Source organism: Raphanus sativus, chromosome 7 (genome assembly GCF_000801105.2).
Source record: "Raphanus sativus cultivar WK10039 chromosome 7, ASM80110v3, whole genome shotgun sequence".
NCBI classification, from domain to species: domain Eukaryota; kingdom Viridiplantae; phylum Streptophyta; class Magnoliopsida; order Brassicales; family Brassicaceae; genus Raphanus; species Raphanus sativus.
The window spans coordinates 7564010-7587985 of NC_079517.1; the positions used below are offsets into that span (position 1 = coordinate 7564010).

The 23976-nt window shown below is 42.0% G+C and overlaps 8 protein-coding genes across 13 annotated transcripts; 2 read left to right on the top strand and 6 right to left on the bottom strand.

Moving 5' to 3' along the window:
* Positions 1–151: 151 nt before the first annotated feature.
* LOC108817003 (probable phosphoribosylformylglycinamidine synthase, chloroplastic/mitochondrial) lies at positions 152–5095 on the bottom strand. Its single transcript, XM_018589580.2, has 5 exons — positions 4904–5095; positions 4314–4707; positions 3663–4231; positions 1206–3585; positions 152–1116 (listed from the first exon to the last, which is right to left on the bottom strand). The coding sequence occupies exons 1-5, from the start codon at positions 4943–4945 to the stop codon at positions 302–304; spliced, it is 4200 nt and encodes a 1399-aa protein (XP_018445082.1). The 5' UTR covers positions 4946–5095; the 3' UTR covers positions 152–301.
* A 406-nt stretch (positions 5096–5501) lies between these two features.
* LOC108817006 (60S ribosomal protein L35a-1) lies at positions 5502–6728 on the bottom strand. The gene is made up of 4 exons (XM_018589583.2): positions 6578–6728; positions 6369–6404; positions 5790–6018; positions 5502–5683 (listed from the first exon to the last, which is right to left on the bottom strand). Exons 1-4 carry the CDS (start codon positions 6607–6609, stop codon positions 5642–5644), a joined length of 339 nt encoding a protein of 112 aa, XP_018445085.1. The 5' UTR covers positions 6610–6728; the 3' UTR covers positions 5502–5641.
* A 147-nt stretch (positions 6729–6875) lies between these two features.
* LOC108817005 (uncharacterized) lies at positions 6876–8226 on the top strand. Its single transcript, XM_018589582.2, has 2 exons — positions 6876–7259; positions 7353–8226. Exons 1-2 carry the CDS (start codon positions 6954–6956, stop codon positions 8136–8138), a joined length of 1092 nt encoding a protein of 363 aa, XP_018445084.1. The 5' UTR covers positions 6876–6953; the 3' UTR covers positions 8139–8226.
* Positions 8227–8400: 174 nt separating this feature from the next.
* On the bottom strand, positions 8401–11760 carry LOC108817415 (chaperone protein ClpB1). The gene is made up of 4 exons (XM_018590088.2): positions 11636–11760; positions 9570–11547; positions 9002–9479; positions 8401–8919 (listed from the first exon to the last, which is right to left on the bottom strand). Exons 2-4 carry the CDS (start codon positions 11528–11530, stop codon positions 8617–8619), a joined length of 2742 nt encoding a protein of 913 aa, XP_018445590.1. The 5' UTR covers positions 11531–11547; positions 11636–11760; the 3' UTR covers positions 8401–8616.
* Positions 11761–12001: 241 nt separating this feature from the next.
* LOC108817417 (probable choline kinase 2) lies at positions 12002–14106 on the top strand. Of its 3 annotated transcripts, none has more exons than XM_018590094.2 (8): positions 12002–12137; positions 12291–12667; positions 12754–12875; positions 12956–13151; positions 13247–13364; positions 13449–13496; positions 13577–13680; positions 13756–14106. In XM_018590094.2, the coding sequence occupies exons 2-8, from the start codon at positions 12311–12313 to the stop codon at positions 13846–13848; spliced, it is 1038 nt and encodes a 345-aa protein (XP_018445596.1). In that variant the 5' UTR covers positions 12002–12137; positions 12291–12310; the 3' UTR covers positions 13849–14106. The 3 variants fall into 3 exon arrangements, with proteins under 3 accessions (XP_018445596.1, XP_018445594.1, XP_018445595.1); XM_018590092.2 differs by having other exon boundaries at positions 12002–12092; XM_018590093.2 differs by having other exon boundaries at positions 12020–12172.
* On the bottom strand, positions 13968–18123 carry LOC108817416 (protein IMPAIRED IN BABA-INDUCED STERILITY 1). Of its 3 annotated transcripts, XM_056990976.1 has the most exons (9): positions 17552–18120; positions 16878–17162; positions 16467–16790; positions 16146–16373; positions 15945–16042; positions 15741–15831; positions 15153–15647; positions 14462–14588; positions 13968–14274 (listed from the first exon to the last, which is right to left on the bottom strand). In XM_056990976.1, the coding sequence occupies exons 1-9, from the start codon at positions 17933–17935 to the stop codon at positions 14255–14257; spliced, it is 2052 nt and encodes a 683-aa protein (XP_056846956.1). In that variant the 5' UTR covers positions 17936–18120; the 3' UTR covers positions 13968–14254. The 3 variants fall into 3 exon arrangements, with proteins under 3 accessions (XP_056846956.1, XP_056846955.1, XP_056846957.1); XM_056990975.1 differs by having other exon boundaries at positions 15153–15831; positions 17552–18123; XM_056990977.1 differs by lacking the exon at positions 13968–14274 and having other exon boundaries at positions 14460–14598.
* Positions 18124–19323: 1200 nt separating this feature from the next.
* Positions 19324–22882, bottom strand: LOC108818399 (dolichol-phosphate mannose synthase subunit 2). Of its 2 annotated transcripts, none has more exons than XM_018591363.2 (3): positions 22739–22882; positions 19785–19890; positions 19324–19654 (listed from the first exon to the last, which is right to left on the bottom strand). In XM_018591363.2, the coding sequence occupies exons 2-3, from the start codon at positions 19872–19874 to the stop codon at positions 19502–19504; spliced, it is 243 nt and encodes an 80-aa protein (XP_018446865.1). In that variant the 5' UTR covers positions 19875–19890; positions 22739–22882; the 3' UTR covers positions 19324–19501. The 2 variants fall into 2 exon arrangements, with proteins under 2 accessions (XP_018446865.1, XP_018446866.1); XM_018591364.2 differs by lacking the exon at positions 22739–22882 and adding an exon at positions 19997–20141.
* Positions 19820–22732, bottom strand: LOC108818398 (nuclear intron maturase 4, mitochondrial). Its single transcript, XM_018591362.2, has 3 exons — positions 20164–22732; positions 19997–20063; positions 19820–19890 (listed from the first exon to the last, which is right to left on the bottom strand). Exon 1 carries the CDS (start codon positions 22592–22594, stop codon positions 20216–20218), a length of 2379 nt encoding a protein of 792 aa, XP_018446864.1. The 5' UTR covers positions 22595–22732; the 3' UTR covers positions 19820–19890; positions 19997–20063; positions 20164–20215.
* Positions 22883–23976: the final 1094 nt, after the last annotated feature.

Genomic DNA, 23976 nt, shown 5'->3' on the forward strand with positions numbered 1-23976 from the left:
GATCAAATGATATACCATTTACTATTTTCTAGTCAGTGTTGAGAGTGTCATTATCAAAGTATCAATGTTGAGCTTTTATTGTCCTGAACCATTTCAACATCTATCTACGAATGATATACTAGAGAATTATTACTTTTTTACCTTCTTCATATGAAAAATGTATATCAATTAAAACAAAAAAGTGTCGAACACCCTCACCAAACAAAAGATGCAACCAACTTTTGAAAGCTCGGCAAATACCAAACGCATAACAAAATGCTGTAGAAAAAGATTTTATAACGCCACATGCTTGAAGACAACTCTAAAGCTGAGAGCACCAGTCCCTAGCATTCTGGAACATCTTCAACCACGGACTAGGCCCAGCTTTCTCAACCTCCCAGCTCTTCGGGTACCACGGGTACTGCCACATCAAGAAACAACGTTCAGGATGAGGCATCATCGCAAGATGTCTCCCATCAGGCGAGCATATAGCAGCTATCCCCAACGGTGAACCATTGAGGTTAAAAGGGTAAGCTTCAGTGACACTCCCATCATCATCACAGTATCTCAACGGAGCCAAATCCGAGTGAAGCATACGGTCCAAGACTCCTTCGTCCGGGAAATACGCCCTTCCTTCTCCATGAGCCGCCCAAACTCCCAAGGTGCTTCCCTCCATCCCTTTCAGCATTATAGACGGCGAGTCCTTGATGGTCACGCTTGTGAACCTGCACTCAAACCTTCCCGACTCGTTGTGAACGAACCTAGGCTGCGCCGTGTCGAGCGACCCGCCGACTTGAGGGCCTGGAACCCATCCTAACAAGGCCATTAGCTGACAACCATTGCAGATTCCGAGGCTGAACGTGTCTGGTCTCTTGTAGAACTCTTGGAACTGGCTTAGGAGTGGCTCGTTGAACCTTATTGAAGCAGCCCATCCTTTGGCTGAGTCGAGTACATCAGCGTAACTAAACCCTCCAACAAACACAATCCCACGGAACTGGTCAAGAGTGATTGCTCCAGCTAGAAGGTCAGACACTGTCACGTCCCACGGTTCAAAACCAGCAGCGTAGAATGCAGCTGACATTTCCCTGTCTCCATTGCTGCCTTCCTCTCGGATCACAGCTACTTTCGGTTTAGCATCTGAGAACAAAAACTCTCATCAGCAAATATATAAAGCTTTAATGAGAAAGAAAAAAAGAAAGCTTCATAGAGATTGATTGATCTTTTACCCTTAGACATATAACTATCATTGGTCCAGGAAGGAGTAAATGAGAGTTTCCAGTTAGGCTCATGCCTCAACTTCAAACCTTCTTTCTCCATCTCCACACAAGACGCCAGCCGCTGAAGCTTCTCCAGCTGGAAACTCGTGTCTTCCCACATGTCTCTGAGGAATGAAGTTTTCTCACTCAAATGAGTAATTCCATCCACTTTCACCTCTATCAAAGGCGACTCAGTGACTTTCCCAATGATCTCAGCGGTAACATTGTAACCACTGAGCTTCTCCAACACAGCGTCTAAGTTCTTGTTGCTAATCTCCATCACCAGACCGAGCTCTTCAGAGAACAAAGTCTCAAAGAGGCTTATCCCGTTTGAACCCAAGTTGAGGTTAATACCTTTGTTACCAGCAAAAGCCATTTCCAAAGCTGCCACGATGAGTCCACCATCGCTGATATCATGTCCAGCAGATACCAAGTTCTCTGAGATGAGAGCTTGAACTCCCTCGAAAACGTTTTTCAGATATGGAACATCATCGATATCAGGACAGTCGTTTCCTATCTGACCGAACACCTGAGCCAGCGCAGATCCACCTAATCTCCTCTTTCCCTTTGCCAAATCAACATGCAAGAGAACACCGCCATCATCATCTCCAAGCTTCAGATCTGGAGTCACTGTCTTCGTGATGTCTGGACAGGTAACATATGCACTGATCACAAGGTTTCCTGGAGCTTTAACAACCTCACCATCCGCATGAGCTGCCATTGAAAGACTGTCTTTCCCACCATCAATCGCAATGCCAAGTTCGATCATCGCTTCAGCTAGAGCAGTCGCAGCATCATACATCGCTGAACCTTCTCCTTCAAGCTTGGCAGCATACATCCAGTTACCACTAGCTTTAACATCAGAGAGTGAAGTAACCTTGGCCCAAACCAGATTTGTCAAAGCCTCTCCAACGGCTAGTCTAGCCATGGCTTTTGGATCAAGCAAGCCTTTGATCGGTTGCTCACCAATGGCACATGCACCGCCTGTTAGGTCTGTGAATGTCTGCGCGATGACTGCAACATCAGCAAGGGTGATCTGCAATGGTCCAACTGTTTGCTGCTGAGCAACAAGACCTGTAACACATCTATCAACTTTACTTGTCAAAAACCGCTTGGAAGAAACCGATGGTAATCTCAGAACCCTTTTCAAAGAGTCCATCAACGTAATCCCAGGAGCTATATCAAGTGGCTCCCGTGCATAAGCAACGCGCTTGAACTCAAATGTTTTCTTAGGCATGTCACCAAGAACCTTCTCGAGCTCAAGATCCACAGCAGGAGGAGGTGGAGGCAGCCCTTCCTTCATGCACTTTGCTGCAGCTGTGCTGTCAATTAAAGTACAGCGACCTTCCCCGTTGATTGTCCCAAGCACAGCCATTGAAAGCCTTTCCCTCTTACAGATAGATTGCAAAACCTCTCTACTCTCAGCTTTCACCAAAATAGCATCTTGCTCTTGATACTCTGCTCCCCAAATCTCCAACACCGACATGGTATGATCACCCACAACAACAGCTCTTATGTCAATCTCTGCACCTTTGGGATAAATAATCTCTTTGACAACATTGCAGTTCCCACCAGCGCCTTGGTCATGAATGCTGATAATGGGATTCTTCTCCCCCATCTCAATGCAAGCACGGACAACACGATACAGCTTCTGCGACATCTCAGCGTCTCCACGCTGCACAGCGTTGAAATCAAGCTCTGCATCGTTCTGACCACTAACCATACTCGAAGCTGCACCTCCTCCCATACCAATACGGTAAGCAGGTCCACCAATCTTAACAACAAGCATCCCAACTTCTGGCTCCCCTTTGGTTATATGGGTGTGATCAATCTGTCCAATACCTGCACTGAACATAATCGGCTTCAGCCATTCTCTTCTATCCCCACTCGGCAGTCTCATTCCAAAAGTCCTGGTGTATCCTTGAATCATCGGCTCTCCAAATTTGTTCCCATAGTCAGACGCACCGTTGCTAGCATCGATGAGTATCTGTAACGGTGAAGCTAAGTTTGATGGATACTGGAACGACGAGTCTTCCCACGGAGCATAAGACCCCTCCATGTTAAGGTTCCCAACACAGTAACCAGAAGTGGATGCAACAACAAATGAGCCTCTTCCAGTTGCATGTGTGTCCCTGATTCTCCCTCCAGCTCCTGTCTCAGCTCCAGGATATGGAGCCACCGCACAAGGGAAGTTGTGTGTCTCAGCAGTGAACAGTATGTCGAGATCACGTGCACTGACATCGAGTAAGCAAGTGGAACCAGGAAGCAGAGGTCGCAGCTGGTTCACCATAAAGCCTCTTATAGCACTGGAGTTATCCTTGAACCCAATGACAGAGTTATTTCGATTTGCCTGCATATTAGAACACATAAGATCAGAGTTTTATCATTAAGATAAAAAAGCTCAAAACTATAGAAAATGAAGATTACCTCCCAGGTGCTCTTTACAATCTGCATAAGAGATTTATCCATTGGCTTTCCATCAATAACAATGTTCCCAGCGAAGAACCAATGTCTACTGTGCTCACTGTTGGACTGAGCTATATCAAAAAGCTCGACATTGGTGGGGTTACGCTTAATATCATCTTTGAAAAGTCTAGTATAGTACTGCAAGTCTTGCTCATCAAAAGCTAAACCCATCTTCTGGTTGATTTCTTCAAGCGCCTCTCTGCCTTTCTCCATCACAGGCACGTACATCACTTCCTCAGGAACCACATTAGTATCAAATGAAGTCAGCGTTTGAGGGTACACACACTCGGTCATTCTATCGTGTACCATCGCAGCAAACTCCTTTATTTGATTCTCGGAGAGTGGCTCATTGCTGAACAAGAGGTACCTCCTAGACCTCTCCAAGCGAGTCACCTCGTTTAAACCACAAGCTCTACATATCGAAACTGCATTTGTGGACCACGCTGTTGTGAAAGACAATCTGGGACCAACTTCAACAATCGTAGCATGAAGTCCTTCCCGCTTCTTCCTCTCAAGAAAACTATCAGTACCTGAAAAATTAACATTTATCATTAATTAGGCTCAAACAGTTTTGCAATAAAAACACAACATTAGCATGATAGTAACAGTTACCTAGATTCTCTGGCTCAAACGTTTCTTGAAGAATCCACTTCAGAACAGACAGCTTCTCATCTGCCAACTCCGACTCAAGCCCAATGTTGAAACACTGCTCTGTTGTCAAACCGACAATCTGGCTGCTGATTTTGGTTTGAACCGCCTTGAGAAGCTCAGCGTTTGCGCTTTCTTGAATCAAAGGGACACGGTAGTAATGGATGACCTCAGCGGCAGGCTTCTCAACCAAGCTCGGTTGCTCAACAACGGAAAGAGACGCTTTAGGCGTAGTAGAACAACATCTCAAGCCAGCAGCTTTTGTTCGGTTCAAAGACCGAAGCTTTGAGGTTTGAAATCTAACAGAACCCCACAATTGATGACTTCGCTGCAAAAGCGTGGCTTGCCTGTTGGAACCCTGCAAGTTTCACTAAGCTTGTTAAAAGGAACAAATATCAATGAAAAAAAAGGAATCTTTTTTACCAAATGAAATCATCACAGCCGCTAATACAGAGATATATGAGTGTATTAACACTAATCTATGAAACAGGAGTAGTTAAGATTATGAATCATAGGTTGAGTAATGGAAATAGAGAGAGTAGGAAAATATTTACGTTTAAAAACAGAGTCGCACGAGTTGCTTGAGAGGTATTCATCGCCAGGATGATGAGGAACGAACAAAGCGAGATAGGGTTTTAGTCTCTCTCTCTCTCTCTCTCTCTCTCTCTCTCTCTCACACACGAGACCAAGAGCCTGTGACTGCGAAAACAACAGAGTCGAGACACCAGTCCTCCTTTGTCTCCTGTCTTTAGGTTTTTTAGTGGTTTAAATATTTTTTTAATTTATTCTCAGGAAGAAAAACAAAATATGATTACTTTTACAAAGTTGCGCAGGCTAGGCCCAGAATGTCTAATGGGCCTAATGGACAATTACATAACACATGAGAACTAACACCTGTAAGAACCAGTTTATAAGAAGAGGAATGTCTAATGGGCATTACATAAAGAACCAGTTTATAAGAAAACGAGATAGCATTTCTCCTCTGCACAACTAAAGAGGAATTCTATATGTCAGGACTCAGGACGATTCACAGTAATAAAAGTTTAGGCTTATACCCCAAATTCAATTTGATATTCATTATGCTTCAACTTATTACTATGAGGTGAAAGGAAGATGGGAGAGATTTTAGTTTGAGATTAAAAACCAGATCCATGATATTTTAAAGTCGTTCAGATAATCACCAAAACACTTCAAACAAAGAAAGGAAAACGGTCTCAGTATCAAAATACAAAATAACGAACTAGTGGACAAAACCACAGCTAAATCAAAGTTCTTGCTCTTGTACTTTTGCTTCATATGTTGCTAGGATACATGAAGACTCTGACCCTCATTCCCTGAAAGAATAAGAAAAGACGTCAACTTTAAAAACCCAAGTAGAAGAAATTATAGCATTTATACAAGATAATAAATTTGATAGTTATATAGGATCTGTTCAAGTACCATGGACTTAGGAGGCAAGTTGGATGTGAATTTGGCACGGACAACACCGCTGTTACCGTGAGGCCTGGTAACTTTGCCCCAGATGCAGCGGTAGTGGCTACCGTTCTTCTTGGTCTTAGCCTTGTAGATGTAAGCCATCCTCTTTCCCTTGTACCATGTCACCTCCTCTGTAGTGTTGACTCCTTCAATCTGAATAAGGGACGTGTTTGGGTACTGGTTGGACTTGGACCTGCAAAACCAAGAAAATATCAGAAACCAAGGGAAAGTACCAAAATGATTTTTGAACATTACAGAACTCGGTTAACCACTTCTTAAGTATAGATTCATGGTAAGCTAGTATAATGTTCTAACATGGACCCAAAAGTAATGCGGAGATTCTATAACCCCACTTAAAGTTTAGACTTTTAAGATATTTCGAACATAGACTGATTTTATAAGCTGAGGATGAGATTCAAAGCAGCTTCAGTTTATATAAACTAATTACGATTCATTACATTGAATAGTACTGGAGCTAAATCAAGAACAAAAGAGCAGAGTATACAATTAATAATATAGAGAGATTTAAGATAAGTGAGTCACCTTTTGTATCCCAAGATGGTTCCCCTAACGTAGAGTCTGCAAGCATTGATAAGATAAAAACAAAAGAGATTCAGATTCAAATCAAACACATAACTTCACAAAAGTCACAACATTGGGGCATCTACAAGAGCAAAATGTTCCTTCACAATACAATCACGATTTAAAAAGCAGCTTTCCAAAACTAGGGTTAGGTCAAACAAGAAACGAACCTGACACGTTCTCCTTGGCGTCCCTTGACCATTTTCTCAGTCGGATGATAAACACGCACAAGACTGCTACTGCAAATGAGGAAGACGGAGAAGCAAAAACCCTAAAACATAAGTACGAAATTTATATAGTGTTGCCCTAGTTCTCTCACCTTTTTGATTAACAATGGGCCTATTGGTTTCAAAACCCAGCCCATTAATATCTCAAACGAACCTAAGAATTGGCCTATGGGCTTTAAAATTCAGCCCAAGTATGAGATTTAGGAAATTTTAAAATGGACTCGTTCCTTTTTTATACTGTCGTTGACTTATTAGTTTCTACTTCACTTTCATAAGCCGCAGTTCCCTCTCCGTCTCCGATCATCTCTCCGCCTCTGCAATGTCGACTAGATCACCGAGCACTTCCTCTCGGAACAGTCTTCTTCTTCCTTCATTTCTGGTCATCGTTGTTGGAGTAATCGCTGCGTTGACTTATCAGTCGATACTAAAACCTCCTCCGCCGAAGCTACCTGGCTCCCCCGGAGGTCCACCGATCACAGCACCACGGATTAAGCTCCGAGACGGGAGGTACTTAGCGTACAAAGAGCATGGAGTTCCAAGAGAGAAAGCTCGCCGCAAAGTCATCTTCATCCACGGATCCGATTCTTGTCGACACGACGCCGTTTACGCCACTCGCCTCTCGCCGGTACTTTATCGTAACTACCAATTAGGGTTTATATCAGTTTCTGTAAAATTAGGGTTTATATTAACTTATTTGATTTTAATTTCATTTTATTAGGGTTTAATTGAGGAGCTTGGCATGTATCTGGTTTCGTTTGACCGACCCGGTTACGGAGAGAGCGACCCGGATCCGAACCGTACTCCAAAGAGCTTGGCTTTAGACGTTGAAGAGCTTGCTGATCAGTTGCATCTTGGAGAGAAGTTCTACCTGATCGGTTACTCCATGGGAGGACAAGCTACATGGGGATGTCTCAAGTACATCCCTCACCGGCTAGCCGGAGTGACGCTAGTTGCTCCGGTGGTTAACTACTGGTGGAAGAACTTGCCTTTGAATGTTTCCACTCAAGGTTACACCTTGCAACCAAAGAGAGATCAGTGGGCGGTTCGTGTTGCTCACTACGCTCCTTGGCTTATCTACTGGTGGAACACGCAGAAGTGGTTCCCTGGTTCGAGCGTCGCGAACCGAGATGGTAGTAGCTTCTCGCATCCGGATAAAGATATCGTTTTGAAGCTTGGTTCTTCGAGGAAACCGCATTTGGCGGAAGTGAGGCCGCAAGGGTTGCATGAAACTATTAACCGTGACATGGTTGTTGGGTTTGGGAGTTGGGAGTTTGATCCTATTGAACTCGAGGACCCGTTTTTGAAGAGCCGTCAAGGCTCTGTTCATCTGTGGCAAGGAGATGATGACATGTTAGTGCCTGTGGTGCCGCAGCGTTACATTGCTGAGAAGCTTCCGTGGATTCACTATCACGAGGTTCCGGGAAGTGGCCACTTCCTCCACTACAGTGAAGGTATGGTTGATGACATTGTAAAGACGCTCTTCAAAACCGATACTGAGAACTGATGAACTACCACAATGGTCTGAAAATGAAATGTTTGTATTTTGTTGTATTTGTAAGATCCAATAATAAAGTTAAGTGTTTACAGTTGCACACCGTTTTGTTTGCTTTATTGTCGACAAAAGAAGCCAAAATCAAAACAGAACATGAGTCTTTACCGACTCTCAAAGCTTAGATCACAGCTTAGGAAGAACTCACGTTACAGACTTAAAAAAAGGTTAAGATTTGAAACTAGGAGAAAGAAAGAGTAATAAGGCTATACTATGGTTTTATGCGTAAACTTAATTCTCTTTAAAAGGTTGAAAGATATTACCAAGTAGACTTCTTACATTTTCACACCATTCTGACTTTTTAAAGTCTACCGAAAGCCACACCAAAAACTAAAGCAGAACATTTTAGTCTCTTCCAACTCGACAGAGGATCAAGTTGCATAACAACTCAAAGAACAACATTGCAACAGACTCCTTAAAGGTGGTTAAGACTTTAGTCCTCAACCATCTCTTCATCATCATCCATTTCCTCAATCCTCATCTTCTTCACCGCCTGAGCTGCATCACTTTTCTTTGCCCCATTAGCAATGTGAATCAACACATCCGACTTCTTCCCTGTCGTGGCATCCACTAGCCCTCCATTCTTCTCAACACGGTACACAAGATCAGATCCACCACTGCCTGCATCTATGTATACCGTGGAGTTCTCATCTATTTCCTCACGCACAACCATCTTTGAGAGCTCTGTCACCACCTTCTTCTCCATCCATCTCCTTATTGGCCTAGCACCATACACCTGATCATGCAACACCAACAAAAAGAGTCAGCCAATGGACTATATATTACCAAACTACTACGAGAATAGTGACATTACTTACCGGATCATAACTCTCTGCCAAAATATAGTCCAACGCAGCATCAGTGACTGCTAAAGCCACACCTCTCTCAGCAAGCCTGACGGCAACATCCTTCATCTGGAGCCGGGCTACTTTCCTCAACTGGTCATGCGAAAGAGGATCGAACACCACAATCTCGTCGAGCCTGTTCAGCAGCTCTGGTCTGAAGTGCCTCCTCACCTCCTGCATCACGCATTCCCGGGCCACTTGCATAGACACTTTCCCAGTCAGCCCCGAGAGAAGATGCTCTGCGCCAAGGTTCGACGTCATGATTATCACCGAGTTCCTGAAATCCACCGTCCTCCCTTGTCCGTCCGTCAGTCTACCATCGTCCAACACTTGGAGCAAAGTGTTGAAAACAGCAACGTGGGCTTTCTCCACTTCATCAAAAAGTATTACACAGTAAGGTCGCCTCCTCACAGCCTCGGTTAACTGCCCTCCTTCCTCATGACCAACATAACTGATGAGAAAAACACAAATCATGTAAGAAAGCAAGTAAAAAAAAACATAATTCTCTTTAATAAGTAAAAAGAGTCAAGGAGGTACTTACCCAGGTGGTGCACCGATTAACCGAGAGACAGAGTGTTGTTCCATATACTCAGACATATCAATCCTAACCAAAAGGTTCTCATCATCAAACAGCTGCTCAGCAAGAGCCTTAGCAAGCTCAGTTTTACCAACACCGGTTGGTCCAAGGAACAAGAAGGAACCAGTCGGCTGTTGCGGTCTTCCAAGTCCCGCCCTAGACCTCAAAATCGCCTCAGCGACTGCACTTACCGCTTGATCCTGTCCCACAACCCTCTTGTGCAACCTATCAGCAAGACCAATCAACCTCTCCTTCTCGTTCTGACCAAGCCTCGTCACCGGAATCCCAGTCCACCTGCTCACAACTTCAGCGATGTGTTCTGCTCCAACGTCCTCGGTGAGCATCATGTTCTCATCAGAGGTTCCTTCGAGCTGAGCTATCGCAGACTCCACTTCTTGAATCGCTCCGTATCTCAAGTCAGCAGCTCTCGCAAGGTCGTATCTTCGTTCCGCCTCCTGCAGAGCAAACATGAGCTCTTCTCTCTTCTGTTTAAGCCTTCTTATCTCGTCAATCCTCTCTTTCTCCTTTCTGTACTTCATCGTCAGAGGCTGAAGCTTGTCCCTCAAGTCATCAAGCTCTTTCCTCACCTCCACAAGCCTAGCTTTACTAGCTTTGTCTTTCTCCCTTTCCAATGCGTGCAGCTCAATCTCCAGCTGCATCCTCTTCCTCTCGAGATTATCAATCTCTTCAGGCTGGCTATCAAGCTGGACTCTAACATTAGCACAAGCCTCATCCACCAAATCAATAGCCTTATCCGGTAAATGCCGACCAGTGATATAACGAGCAGAGAGCTGAGCAGCATTGATAAGAGCTCTGTCTTGTATACGAACACCATGATGTCCTTCATACTTCTCTTTAAGCCCTCTCAAGATACTAATAGTATCAACCACACTCGGCTCAGCTACATACACTTGCTGAAACCTTCTCTCGAAAGCAGCGTCTTTCTCAACGTACTTCCTATACTCCTCAAGCGTCGTGGCACCGATACAACGCAACTGACCTCTAGCTAACATCGGCTTAAACAGATTAGCTGCATCCATAGACCCTTCCCCCTTCCCAGCGCCAAGCACCAAATGAATCTCATCTATAAAGAGTATCACTTTCCCTTCAGCTTCCTCAACTTCTTTCAAAACAGCTTTCAACCTCTCCTCGAACTCTCCTCTGTACTTAGCACCAGCCACCAAAGCACCCATGTCCAAAGACACCAACCTCACGTCCCTAAGACTGTTGGGGACATCTCCCTTCACAATCCTCTGCGCTAAGCCTTCAACAACAGCTGTTTTGCCAACTCCTGGCTCTCCGATAAGGACAGGGTTGTTCTTGGTCCTCCTCGAGAGGATCCTAACGACTCTTCTAATCTCCTCGTCACGACCTATCACCGGATCGAGCTTCCCCGCTTCCTCCACCAAGTCTCTCCCGTAAGTCTTCAACGCTTGAAAGTTTGTATCCCCCGAAGCGCTCTCCACTTTCTTGCCTTCTCTCCCACGCAACTTCTCAACCTCAGACTTCACCTTAGGCGTCGCGACGCCAACTTCTTGCAAAAGATCCTTGATCTGAGAATCTTCTAGAAGACCTATGACCAGCTGGTCTACGGCCAAGTGTGTGTCGCCGCGCGACTTCTGAGCGGCTTGAGCTCTGCGGATGACTTTGATGAGGCTCGAGCTCGCGGGGACGTCGTCGGGAGGAGGGGACTGCGAGGGGAGCTTCTTTAGAGCTTGGTTGATCACTCTTTCGGCTGACTGAGCAGCGTTCTCTCCACCACCGGCGGCGCTGGAGATTGATTGAGGGAATATCCCTGAAGGGTCGGAGATCAGGGCTCCTGCTAAGTGCAGAGGAGTGATCTGTGCGTGTCCTGCGTTTACCGCTAGCTCGTGAGCAGCGGCTATTGTCTCGTTTGTCTTGTGTGTGAACTTCTCCGGATTCATCTTGTAAAGTGTTGTTCCTAAAACAGTAAACAAAACAAGTCAAAATCTCAGAATCTACAAAGAGAGAAAAAGAACAAGAATCGCCAAGAAGTTAAACCTATTTACCTTAAAACTTGCGCAGAAAGAAACCTTCTTGTTCTTGTTGGTAACGATCAAGCAGATGTTTTAGAAAGCTTTGTGGTTCTGCGAGAAAGCAAGGAGACAGCAGACGTAAATTTTAAAGAAAAAAGAGATTCATCTCGAAAGATAGAGACTTCTCTAGCTTTAATTTTAACTAGAAGTTACTAGAGAACTCGTGCGATACAGAGAGAGTACGACAGGTAGATGCCACGTGGAACTTCGTTTCTTATTGGACGTGCTAAAAACATATGTGCAACAAAAAGGAATCTCCCATAAGTACAAGGACTTAAATGCAATTTTCAGAAGCTTAGATTAAAACTATTAAAGTTATTTAATAAAACAGTCCTTCATTTTATTTCCTTGTTTACACCGGATCTTGCCTTGATCCTGATTCTATCCTCTGCATCTTCCTCGTACTGCGCGCACCCTTCTCTTTCTCAACGTAAGACGTTTCCTTTCCTTCCTCCATCCACCTGTGCTGTGTTGTGTAATGATCAGATCCCTCCTGCTAAGAAACTAAGTGTAATGATAGATTTTGATTGATCGTACAGTTTCAGATTTAAAGTCGCAAACTTTACGAAAAACAGAGCCTTTGTTGCATGATCCTAAAAGATCGAGTCTTTGTTTGATGTACACACAGGAACTATAGATACACATACGATGGGTGCTAACGAGAAAACGAATGTGGAGAGCAAAGAGTATCGTCTCTCACGAGAAGTGAAGGAAGCTCTGCAAGCCATAGCATCCGAGTGGGAAGACGTGATCGATTCCAAGGCTTTGCAGGTGATCCCTTTGAAAGGCGCGATGACCAACGAGGTGTTTCAGATCAAGTGGCCCACTAGAGAAAGCGGGCCTTCCCGTAAGGTTCTCGTTAGGATATACGGTGAAGGCGTTGGGGTTTTCTTTGACCGTGAGGATGAGATCAGGACGTTTGAGTGCGTGTCTAAGTATGGGTATGGGCCTCTTCTGTTGGCTCGGTTTGGTAATGGTCGTATCGAAGAGTTCCTCCATGCACGGGTATTATTAAGTTTAATTCAATTATCTTTGCACTTCCTTCCCCCTATGTTCTTGAGTTGTGATTTTTATTTTGGTGTTTTTTTCAGACACTATCTGCTTCTGATTTGCGTGATCCTGTGATATCTGGTCGGATAGCGACTAGGATGAAGGAGTTTCATGGTCTTGACATGCCTGGTGTGAAGAAGGCTTTGCTTTGGGACAGATTAAGGTATGTTTTTTTCTCTGCTAGGTTCTACTTTTGCTTCTATGAATCTCTTTTGAATCTTTTTCTGGCCTTTGTGACTTCAGAAAGTGGCTAAGTGCATGCAAGAGATTGGCTTCACCAGAAGAAGCTAAGTCTTTCCGTCTCGATGTCATGGAGATGGAGATTAATTTGCTTGAGAAGTCTCTTTTTAAGAATGATGAAAAGATTGGGTTTTGCCACAATGATTTACAGTATGGGAACATAATGATGGATGAAGAAACCAAAGCAATAACCATCATTGTGAGGTTTCATATATTTTGTTTATCTTTTGGTGTGGCATCCATTACTTAAATATGCATTCTTATTAAATTCATTGTTGTTCAAATAAAAAACAGGATTATGAATATTCTTGCTACAATCCTGTGGCTTATGACATTGCCAATCACTTCTGCGAGATGGCTGCTGATTACCACACTGACACACCTCACATCATGGATTACAGTAAATATCCTGGTAACTCATTGTTTCATCTAAGCTTCTCTCTCTTTTTCTTTTGAAATGGTAAAAGATATAAAAATGTGAGTCAAATATATATAGGTGTGGAGGAGCGTAAAAGATTTGTGAAAACATATATGAGCCCTTCAGGTTACAGTTTTACCACTTTCTCCCTGTCTCTCTATGAGCTTCAGCATGCTCAAATGTATTTGTTCTTTTGAACTCTTCAGGTGAAGCAGACCCAAGCGATACAATGGTGAAAAAACTCCTTGAAGATGTTGAGAAATATACACTTGCTAGTCATCTAACTTGGGGTTTATGGGGAATCATATCGGTATTCTCCACAGTCAACCTTCTATCATACCTGCATATTGTGTACGTATCTTGATTTTTTTGTAACACTGTGTAGGAACATGTGAATGAAATCGACTTCGACTACATGGAGTACGCAAGGCAAAGGATTAACCAGTATTGGTTAACAAAGCCGAAGCTCATTGGTTAATCCGTGAGGGTTTTAAAACAGTAGTAAGGTTCTATGGACGCAATCAAAGAGTAGTTCTTTTTACGGTGGTAAAGTAGTATACATAATACAACGATTATCTACCAGTTTAGAACAATAAAAAATGTAACCTTCTGTTTCATTTTCTTACAAGAAGTTAAATGTAAGGGTGAGTACAATTGAATTTTATTTCAGATGAAATTTTCTCATCTGGATTATAGATAGTGCTTATGGTATAATCTATGATCTGAGCTCTCTATACATCCAATGCCTTTGAATCATACAATTGAATAGGATCTCAAACTTATACCTTAAAAACTAAATGAAAAACAGTTAACAACAACAGAAGGCCTTTTCATATTTGCTTGATAATTATTTTTCTTGGAGCTCGTTTTCTCCAACATTCATTTCAACTCCCCTGTTTTTTACCTGCAAGTTCAAATAACCAACACATTTTTGTTCATGTCTCAAAAGAAAATGGAAGTCTGAAATCCTAAAACACTGGACAATTTACAATTCAGTTGAGAAACAAACAATGTTTTATTATAAGAAGCTGCAAAGGTTTTGTTTGAAACCACAACGAAGGATAGTCTGTTAAAGCTATCTTAACTTTTACCTTTCTGGAACCACGGTTTACGAACTAGCTTGCAAATGCGGCGCTCGTGCCATTCCACTAGTTCATCAACTCCATTAGATTGGGACAGCAAAGGGCCCGAGAATTCGATCTTGTCCCCATCATCACCCTGTCAATATCTTGAGTTATACGCATCATTGAGCATGCTTTTCTATGAACTCAAAAAAGGAGACAATCTTAATCATGCCTGCTTTTCTCTCCCCCCCCCCTTTATAGGCAAAAGCGTGGAGAGAGAAAGAACAGAAGAATACTTAAACAGCTAAGCAAACATGATTTGAACACAACGGTAAACTGGTCCTTTCTTTCTACTTTTCTTAGCTGCATTACGCAATTTCATATACAAATTCATGCAATCACCAAAATAGATATGTAAACCGTTACAGCAGTAGTGCAATCATATCCTTGGAATCACTTCATTTTATTTCTAGTACACCGAATGGGTTTTGACACTGGGCATTACAGCAATAATAACAATGAAGCCAAGTTCTTTGTTTCACTTGAAAGAACTAATAGCACAGAGCGTGCTTGGTCTCTCTATTATGTCTATCAAAAGCACTAAACGGCCATGGGAACAATGCAAACAACGAAAAATTCTATAAGGAATTTTAGGATATTATCAAAGAAGAAACTAGAAGGGTGCTGCTCTTAGAGCTTCAATAATCTATGGACGTACCAAATTTTTACCCATCTTTGTCGTCAGTTTATCTCTCTGTCCCAATGACATTTCTTGCGAGTGATACTCGTCAGATGCACCAAAAGAATCTAGACGTTCAAGTTGTCTCCATTGCTTCAGCATAGAACGCTTCACCATCTCATACGAGTCCTGGCCTCGAGGATCTGTCTTGTCCTCACTACGTTTGTCATCATCATTTCTACCCTCATTTCTCTTAGGCTCGACGGGAGAATGTCCAGAAGCATAAGGAACGTGACCTCTTGAAAGAGAAGGATTATGTACCCTAACACATGCTTCATCTTTTTCTCGTTTCGCCCAAGCAAAACTGCTTGATTTAGAAACTTGTAAGGGCCCTGAGAAAGGTACATCACCTTGGGATGCATGTTTCACATGGGAAGCTTCGTCTTTCTTGTGATCTAACCGGCCCGTTTGCAGCTTCCCACAGAACTTGGCATCACTTTCCATCGAAATAGGAACTAAATGACCAATTCTTTCCTGCAACACACATAGAAAGAGAGCACATTTGAGTTTCTTGCACGACGAACATACTTGATAACAGGTAGACAAAGAGAATAAGTAGAAAGTAACCTCAGATGGTGCCAATTTATTGAATGAAAGGGCCTTCCGTGATGGCTTCCTCGCTTCTACACCACGTCTTCCATTCCCGCTAATTTTTTTCCTGAAGACATGAAGTACGAGGATGTTACAAATGCTTCCAAGACCCAGTATCTAATACAAATCAAAATGGGTGGGATAGTAATTTTCTATCAGACAATGAACGAAAATTTTAACCTTGCTGCTTCTGTCCGATGCTTTGTATCTATCTCCTTGCAAGGCGGATACATTGGCAAGCTTGAGGGATCACAAGCAAAAGGCTCTGTAGTAAAATACTGGCAAAAGAAAAAACGCAATGTCTTCATTTGTAAGAGATAAGCAAAATGCAGCAATGTGGTTCATTCCCAAGCTTTATACGTTAATGGATATAAGGTTTACCTCAGAAACAAGGGCACTGGAGGCAGTACCGCGTTTTAGTGGATCAATAGAAAGAAGAGTTTCTATCAGATTGATTTCAATCTCCGACAAATCTTTCAAGGTTTCCCCGAGACAGCTGTCATAGTTTTGCTGTGGCTTGAAAAGCATTGCATGAGGAAGTTTTGATTTTTTCCAGTAATCTGCTGGTGGAGATCCACACAGTTTAAATATCTTGTGCAGCTGTTCAACCTGTTCCATACAATTTTCAAGTAAAAGCACTTGAGTTCATTTTTCACCGATCTATGACCAAAAGGTCCAAGAAGACAATGCTATGTGGTCTACCTCAGTTCTTCCCCGGAGAATAGGTTTCCCAAGAAGCAATTCAGCGAAAACGCAACCTACACTCCACAAATCAACAGCTGCTCCATAGTCCGTTGCCCCAAGCAAAAGTTCAGGTGGACGGTACCACAGAGTGACAACTCGACTGGTAAGAGGTTTCTTCTTGTGTCCAGAAGAGTTGCTGAAGTTGGCTAGCCCAAAATCAGCTACCTTTAGTACTCCTTCATTACTCAACAAAAGGTTCGAACCCTTTATGTCCCGATGCATCACACCTCGAGAATGGCAATGATCAAGCCCAGAAAACAGCTGCTTCATATAACACTTAATCTGCAATTATCATAAAACCAAACACATGAGAAAAAAACTCCCCTCAAAACACTATGGATAATGATTTTTCCATGTATAAAGACGAACCTGTGGCGTAGTGAAGTTGATGTCAGGGGAAGCAAGAAGACCAGTGAGATCATGCTCCATATACTCGAACACGAGTTGTATAGTGCAAGATAGTTTAGAAGTAATCAAACCTTGCAGCTTGATAACGTTGGGATGGTTGAGTTTTCTAAGTATCAAAATCTCTCTTGCCATAAACTTAACACTCTCTGGCTCGAAATTGTCGAACCTCACCTTCTTCAATGCTACAATCCTCCCAGTCTCAGTCTCTACCGCACGGAACACACTACTATAAGTACCTTGTCCAATCTACACCAAACCAAACTAAACTCAATTAGTTTCACTACTTCCTTCCTCAACCAAACAACATTTTAATAATAAATTAATAATAACTAATGTTTCTAAAAAATCGGTCAAAGCCTAAACAATTTTGTTAAAATTCCATTTATGGAACTCAAATAGTTTAAATCGTATTAAATCAATTACAATTTACCTAAATAGATCTAAATAAGCTTTTAGTACAATTCCACAAATTTGTTTTATTTATTTTGTTTTGTATTCTCTAGCAAAACTCCCAACTAATGCGTAACTAATTTTTGAACATTGATGATAAAAGTTAAAACAGATCTCTCCCAGACTTGAACCTATGACCTCTTACATGTAATTCTAACGTTTTAGCCACTATGCCAAACTCATACCTTCTCGAGCTTTTCGAAAGCATCAGATCGGAGTGGGACCCAACCATGGATAGCCTCACCAGCGACGTTGCTCAGCCACGCAGGCCATCCGGCAGCGACCTGCTCGGCTTCAATGTATCTGCTGATACTACCGAGACGGAAACTCAGCGAGTCGCTACCACGCCCCGACTCGCTCAGCTCGCTCCCCACCTCGCTCTTCAGGCTCCTCCTCTTCCAGCTCCTGCTCCTCCACGACGCCAGCTTCTTGAGGATCGGACGAGGCGGATCCTCCTCGACCACGACCCGGCCCGATCCGGAGCACTCGTTCTCGCTCTCCTTGAAGGCGCCCGAGTGGTCGATCGCAGGCGTCACGGAGACCGTCTGCTTCGAGTTAACGCATCCCATTTTTTTTCTCTAACGGAATTTCGAATTAACCAATCCCCGCCACATCAGATAAGTCTCTCTCTCCTCTTCCGTGATGGGATCCGGGTTCGAGTGAATCTCCTGAGAGTAGTGAATCTGTTGAGGTTTCGTATTTTTATAATGAGAAGGAAGAAGAGAGAATGTTTTTGGCGTATTACGGAAGATGACAGTACATTTAAAAATACAGAAGAAAACATGCATTTATTATTATTTTCTGGTCCAATAAATCGAATCTACACCCTTCCGATTTCGAAATTCTATTTTAGTAATATAGTTAATGACAGCTTTTTGGTTCAAATGAATAGTAGACTACACAAATGTGGAAGAGTATTATTATTTTTAAAGAAGGGCATATTACTAAACCGTGTGGAAAACTGGAAATTATATACTGTATATTGGATGTATATGCATTAATTTTTGGTTGAATGAATAGTAGACTCCACAGATGTGGAAGAGTATTATTTTAAAAAGAAATATTATTAAACAGTGTGGAAAATCAATATATTGGCTGTTTGTTTGGTTGGAATGAATAGTGTAGACTACACATATGTGGTTTAAAAGGAATATTATTAAACCGTGTGGAAAATAAAATAGAAATGGAAAGGAAATTATCTATAGGCTTTTGTATTGTATGTTTTAATGTTTGGTCTATAGTCAGCACACGCGAATGGCTATCATTGAATTATCAAGTGTACGAGTGACCTGAAATGATATATGTCCATAAGCACTAAGTAGGCATATGACTAATAAGATTTACAGAGCTATAAACTATGATTAAGTTTCCATAAGATAAGTCAAAACAAATTCATTACCAGAGACATATAATAATTGCAAAGAGAACCACACTTGTGTCTCTAATGCTTTGCCAGCTCTTAGACTATGATGACTACTACTATTTATCATAATTTATCTTTTCTCCAACTTCAAAATATAGATTTCTATTTTATATTTTGAATAACGTCCACATGTAACTTTTATTTAGTAGTCTTATCTATCAATTTTATACCTAAATATATTTTAAAAGAAAACAAAACAAAACAAATAAAATCCAAAAGAAAAGTCGGCAACAACCAACTGCAAAAACGACCAAAAAACAAAGAAAACAGTAGTCACATCTATTTTTTTTCTTTTTGATAAGTATCTATTTCAATTTCGCTATAATTCAAAAGAAACCAAACTCGAATCCAATTCATAACAGTAGTCACATCTATTTCAAAATCGCTATGATTCAAAAGAAACCAAACTCAAATCGAAATCATTATTATCTTCCGAAAATCGATATTTAGTTGAGTTCTTGGTGAGCCTAAAGTCCATCATAGCATACTGGTATTAATGATGATCAGATTAACAGGAGAATTTATTCGCAGATATCCCCAAACAAAACACTTTATTTAGTTAATAATATGTCCTTGGGTACTCAACTTTAAGACAATAGTCTCGTACGGTTCAACTACACCAACTAAAGTTCAGGCAGAGGCCTAAAACTCTCAAAAGACCAAAAAGTCCAAAACAAAGTGTGCAGAACAGCTGAAGCAATGAAAAACCAAATCAAGCCTTCTTCTTTTTGGATTTGAGCATGACCATGCCAATGAATACGCAAAGAAGAGAGAAGAGAGTTACGCCAGCGAAGACAGGTACGAGAATCGCATAGTCTTGAGGCAAGAAGTACTTGTGGATGAAGTGATCACTATCTACAAATGGCTGTTGCAAAGGAAATATTATAACACACGTGAGCTTCTTCCTCGTAATATCCAAAACATTCGTTGACAATTGGTACATCAAAATACGATGTCTTAATAAGCGCAACTTGGAGGATGAGATAGTCACTTACCAGGATGATGACCCAGAAAGTATAGTAGGTGAATATGGATAAGCTGATTGAAGATAATAGAAGCCCGACTGCTCGATCCGCTAGCTCCATTTGTCACGTTCAAAACCTGCTCCATGAGAAATAAAGGATCAGAAAGATCCAAGAATAAGCCTTGAGAAACACAGTCAAACTGACGAAAATTGTAACTGCGAACGCCGTGGAAACCATTTCACCTAGCATTTTCCACAAGCACAGCTAATGCCACGGTTCTAGACTCTGAGGGGTATTCAAACTGTGCTACTGCACACATCCGAAGAACAATAGGAACTGGACCTTAGATTTTTCTAGACATCAGATACTTGAAGCTCAACAAACATCTCCAAAATGAATCAAAGTTGACCTCGGAATATATCAGCAAACTTGCAGAACTCGTGTAGTGGAGAGAAAAGTAATCATCTCCACGCTCCAAAATCAATAGCTTGAAGTGATATTCGACCTAAGTAAAGGTCTTTGAGGTGTTGCTTACAGAGCCCTATTCTCCTTCCATTTAAGCTAGAGGGAATGCAAACAGAAAATCCAGTTTTCCAACCAGGAAACTTCTGTCTTTCCATTGCATGTAGAGTGTAAACAGCAGGTGCGGCCATAGAGCAACCAGCTACAAAGCAATTGCAAGGCCTTGATTCGCTCACTATTCGAGCCAAAGACAATAAACACAAACCACTATTGGCAATGCCGTACGTTAGATGTTCATCCCTGTCAAACGCTGGAGAAACTAGTTTCTCATCTAGTATTTCCTGTTCTATATCTTCAGCAGAGGGTATCGTGCTCAGTTCTTCATCAAGGCGTTTCTCTATTTCGTTTTCGTGTATTCTATATTTTGATGCCAAAGTCCGGATGCATGACTTTCTGACCTGATTGTCGATAAGCGCCTTTATCTCATCAAAATTACTACAGCCTCCATACCATATCACCCATCGCCGGACAAGTCCCGAGAACCAATCAATTATTTGGGCAGTATCTTGCAATATAAGCATAGAGTTGGTACGAGCATAACCCTCCGCAGTTACTAATCCATAGCGAAAAAGACGCCTTCTTATAGCATTGGTAGGAGCAACAACATCACCAAAGAAAACAGGTTTATCTTGAGAGAGTGGACCGGGCAAAAGAGCTTCTACTTTAGCTGTCTCTGAAGAAACATACGCCGCAGCAGAAGCTTGGAACTTGTTATACGCGTCTCTCAGTTCTCGAGGAATCGTGGGTTCAACAATATGCTTCGACAAGACAAACTCCTCGCTTCTATCTGCAGAGGTTCTTAGCACGTCCTCCATCCAGATTCTAAGCAAGACCTTATACCAATGATCTGTTTCCATGCCTGCCTTTCTATGGCAAGATATTTGGCTCAAGGTAGAGTTACTATCTGCCAAGCCTCTGATCTCTGACTCCTTGACCTTCTTCAATCCATGACCTAACCATTTCTTCCCAATCCTAACTGTTCCCAAGGTCCACGCCTCTTCTTTCTGCAACGCAACGAGTCTAACCTTCTCCTTCAACTTGTGAACAGCTTTCACAGCGGGACTCTCCCTCACGTTTTTCCTCACCAAGGTACCCAAAACACGAAGCCCACCGGTCGTCTCACACGGTAACGACCCCATTTCATCTGTGATGTCCAAATGCAGCGAGTTCCGTAAGAAATCTACAGCTTCGGATCTGATATCAACCGCGACTTTCTCGGGTCCAGACACAGAGAAAAAAATCTCATCCATAAATCTGCAACAGTAAACTCTGACAGCGACGTCCTTCTCCACAGGACTTATCAAATCTCGCTCTCCTGCCTTCCTCCTGAACCAGGACCGAAGTTTCGAACCTAGTCCTCCACCACCTACATCATCACGACCTAGAGCCTCATACCTCATTGAGATCCTATAAAACTCACGATCAAACCGATCAAGATAAACATTCATCAACACACGGGACAACACTCCTTCTTGCGGAAGACCATGACCCTTGGGAAACCCACCGAACTCAAAATTCAGCACACGTGCTTCAAACATAGAACGGAGCAAGACGCTTAAGCTACCATCCTCCACCTTCTCCTCCATCACAGAGAGCAAGCTCTCGAAAACAGAACCATCCACTTCTTTGCTCAAGCTCAAAGCGAAACACCAATCAGAACGAGACACGCTCTCGCTGATATACTTCAGCGCGGACCCACGCCCCCTCCCGCTTCGACAGCTATGCGAGATCTTGGAGAAATGAGGACCGAAAACGACTTCCAAGACTATTCTAACGGCTTCTTGAACGACTCTCAGATCGAAATTAGGCAAGACGAGAACCTCCTTCGTTTTATCTCTAGCCACGAGCGAGAAGGTATTGGAAGCAACGTCAAACGCACCGCTAGACAGCTCTTCCGCCATCGAATCAAACGCAAACGCGACATTGCCGTCTCTCTCTGCTAACACATTGGAGGTGAGCCTGATACAGTCGTACGCGTCGCGAAGAGTCTCGGGCCTCGCGATCACTTTCTTCAGGAGGTTGTTGAACTTGCCGTTACTGTACTGCTCTTTGACTCTTTTCTTTAGACGAAGCTCCAGAGATCGTTTCAGCTCCATGCGGCTTCTAGGTTTGGTGGTATCAACATCGTCATCGAGGCGAGCAGGAGATTCCTCTACGAGAGACGCTAATTCCCCAGCTAGCGAGAACGTTCCAGTTTCTGCATCATTCGAGTGTTTGGATGATACTACCGAGAGGCGCCGCGAAATTAGGGTTTCGAGGTTACTGAGATTGACTCGACGACGCAGCGATTGCAAAACTAGGATTCGTTTCCTAAACATTAGTCTCAGTTCTGAGGTTCCCAATCTAAAAAAACTATGCGATTATTATATGACCCGATCTAAACCGGAACAATCAGGTTCAACAATCTCACGGTTTAGCTTTGACGTACTTTAAGATCAACACAGATATGGAAGGAAACTTACGTTTAGAGCAGAGACGAAAAGCACGACGAGAGGTAGCGGCGCGGCGCAGAACTAAAACACCCGACCCGAGTATGGAGTGAGTGAGTGAGGAAGGAAGGACTATTTGTTAAATAACGTATAACTATGTTGTTTTTTTGTTATATCAATTAACATTTAGGCCCCTTTTATTATAGAATGCTTCTTGTTTAGACATGTGTTTTCGAAATTGGACTAAATACTCTACTTTTGTGTGTGTAGAGTATAATATATGTTTTTTTTTCCTAACGCTGATTTATTATGATATTATAATTATTAGAAAGATTACATAGACGATTCGACAACCGACAATGTCTTATGAAGATCTACGCCTAACTGCATCATCTGAGCCGTCCTATGAAGATTCATGCCTGACCAGATTTACTTGCACTATGTTGAAGATCTCTTGTAATTTTTTTTTTCATAATCTGCATAGTTGTCTAATAAATCACGCTTTCTCCAAGATTTGAAACCTGGATTTAGGATAATCTGCAATAAATTGCATAGTCTGTGAATCGAACTCCAAACCTAGGTGTAGAAACCTTTAGACCTTAACCATTAGACTACGGTATTTCCACAATATATATTGTTTAATCTCAAAATCAAAATATCATTTTAAGATTAATGACAATCTTGCGCTTATGATTTGTCTTTCGAATCCTAACTATTTTTAACGATATTTTCGAAATATAGTAATATGTATGTGATTTTATATAATCTTTCATGTTAACATCTGAGACAAATACTTCTAATCATATGTTTTTTTTTCTTAAATTACATTATATTTTTAATATATATTTATATATGAAAATTATTTCCTCATTTTTATACAATTTTTTATACAATTTTGTTTATGCGTATCTGCTTCTAATTATATATAGTAGCCTTAACACAATTTTCATTTACCATAAAAACTCTACATAAGTGTAAACTTTTTATATGGAGTAGATGATAAGTTTTTAATTCATTTCGATCATCAAGTAAAAAAAGACAGGTGATCTGCTTGTTCACCTGTGGGCAGTGTACAAGATTCGCCATACAAGATTCGCCATCATCTACTTGTTCGATTGTTTAATCAATTTCTCCCTGTCAACTGACAATTTCTACTATAAGTGCTTTGCTTCATGCGTGCTTTGAAAGTAATGAGAAAAGATACGATGCTTCATGCTTTACTTATATTCCCCAAAACATACAAAGGCTATGTACAAAGATATCTCATGTTC

What these genes read in the sequence shown, in the direction of transcription:
- LOC108817003 (XM_018589580.2), bottom strand. Translation starts at nt 4,945, where the DNA reads ATGAATACCTCTCAAGCAACTCGTGCGACTCTGTTTTTAAAC. An exon ending in GTGCGACTCTGTTTTTAAAC is followed by an intron (nt 4,708 to 4,903) that starts GTAAATATTTTC and finishes TGAAACTTGCAG; the next exon opens with GGTTCCAACAGGCAAGCCAC. An exon ending in TTGTAAAGAGCACCTGGGAG is followed by an intron (nt 3,586 to 3,662) that starts GTAATCTTCATT and finishes TCTAATATGCAG; the next exon opens with GCAAATCGAAATAACTCTGT.
- LOC108817006 (XM_018589583.2), bottom strand. Translation starts at nt 6,609, where the DNA reads ATGGTCAAGGGACGCCAAGGAGAACGTGTCAG. An exon ending in CGCCAAGGAGAACGTGTCAG is followed by an intron (nt 6,405 to 6,577) that starts GTTCGTTTCTTG and finishes CAATGCTTGCAG; the next exon opens with ACTCTACGTTAGGGGAACCA. An exon ending in ACTTGCCTCCTAAGTCCATG is followed by an intron (nt 5,684 to 5,789) that starts GTACTTGAACAG and finishes TTATTCTTTCAG; the next exon opens with GGAATGAGGGTCAGAGTCTT.
- LOC108817005 (XM_018589582.2), top strand. Translation starts at nt 6,954, where the DNA reads ATGTCGACTAGATCACCGAGCACTTCCTCTCGGAACAGTCTTCTTCTT. An exon ending in ACGCCACTCGCCTCTCGCCG is followed by an intron (nt 7,260 to 7,352) that starts GTACTTTATCGT and finishes TCATTTTATTAG; the next exon opens with GGTTTAATTGAGGAGCTTGG.
- LOC108817415 (XM_018590088.2), bottom strand. Translation starts at nt 11,530, where the DNA reads ATGAATCCGGAGAAGTTCACACACAAGACAAACGAGACAATAGCCGCT. An exon ending in TTAATCGGTGCACCACCTGG is followed by an intron (nt 9,480 to 9,569) that starts GTAAGTACCTCC and finishes TTTTCTCATCAG; the next exon opens with TTATGTTGGTCATGAGGAAG. An exon ending in TGGCAGAGAGTTATGATCCG is followed by an intron (nt 8,920 to 9,001) that starts GTAAGTAATGTC and finishes TTGCATGATCAG; the next exon opens with GTGTATGGTGCTAGGCCAAT.
- LOC108817417 (XM_018590094.2), top strand. Translation starts at nt 12,311, where the DNA reads ATGGGTGCTAACGAGAAAACGAATGTGGAGAGCAAAGAGTATCGTCTC. An exon ending in TTGCTTTGGGACAGATTAAG is followed by an intron (nt 12,876 to 12,955) that starts GTATGTTTTTTT and finishes TTGTGACTTCAG; the next exon opens with AAAGTGGCTAAGTGCATGCA. An exon ending in GTTTATGGGGAATCATATCG is followed by an intron (nt 13,681 to 13,755) that starts GTATTCTCCACA and finishes AACACTGTGTAG; the next exon opens with GAACATGTGAATGAAATCGA.
- LOC108817416 (XM_056990975.1), bottom strand. Translation starts at nt 17,935, where the DNA reads ATGGGATGCGTTAACTCGAAGCAGACGGTCTCCGTGACGCCTGCGATC. An exon ending in TCAACTTCACTACGCCACAG is followed by an intron (nt 16,791 to 16,877) that starts GTTCGTCTTTAT and finishes TGATAATTGCAG; the next exon opens with ATTAAGTGTTATATGAAGCA. An exon ending in TTCTCCGGGGAAGAACTGAG is followed by an intron (nt 16,374 to 16,466) that starts GTAGACCACATA and finishes TGTATGGAACAG; the next exon opens with GTTGAACAGCTGCACAAGAT.
- LOC108818399 (XM_018591363.2), bottom strand. Translation starts at nt 19,874, where the DNA reads ATGGAGCTAGCGGATCGAGCAGTCGGGCTTCTATTATCTTCAATCAGC. An exon ending in CTTTCTGGGTCATCATCCTG is followed by an intron (nt 19,655 to 19,784) that starts GTAAGTGACTAT and finishes CCTTTGCAACAG; the next exon opens with CCATTTGTAGATAGTGATCA.
- LOC108818398 (XM_018591362.2), bottom strand. Translation starts at nt 22,594, where the DNA reads ATGTTTAGGAAACGAATCCTAGTTTTGCAATCGCTGCGTCGTCGAGTC.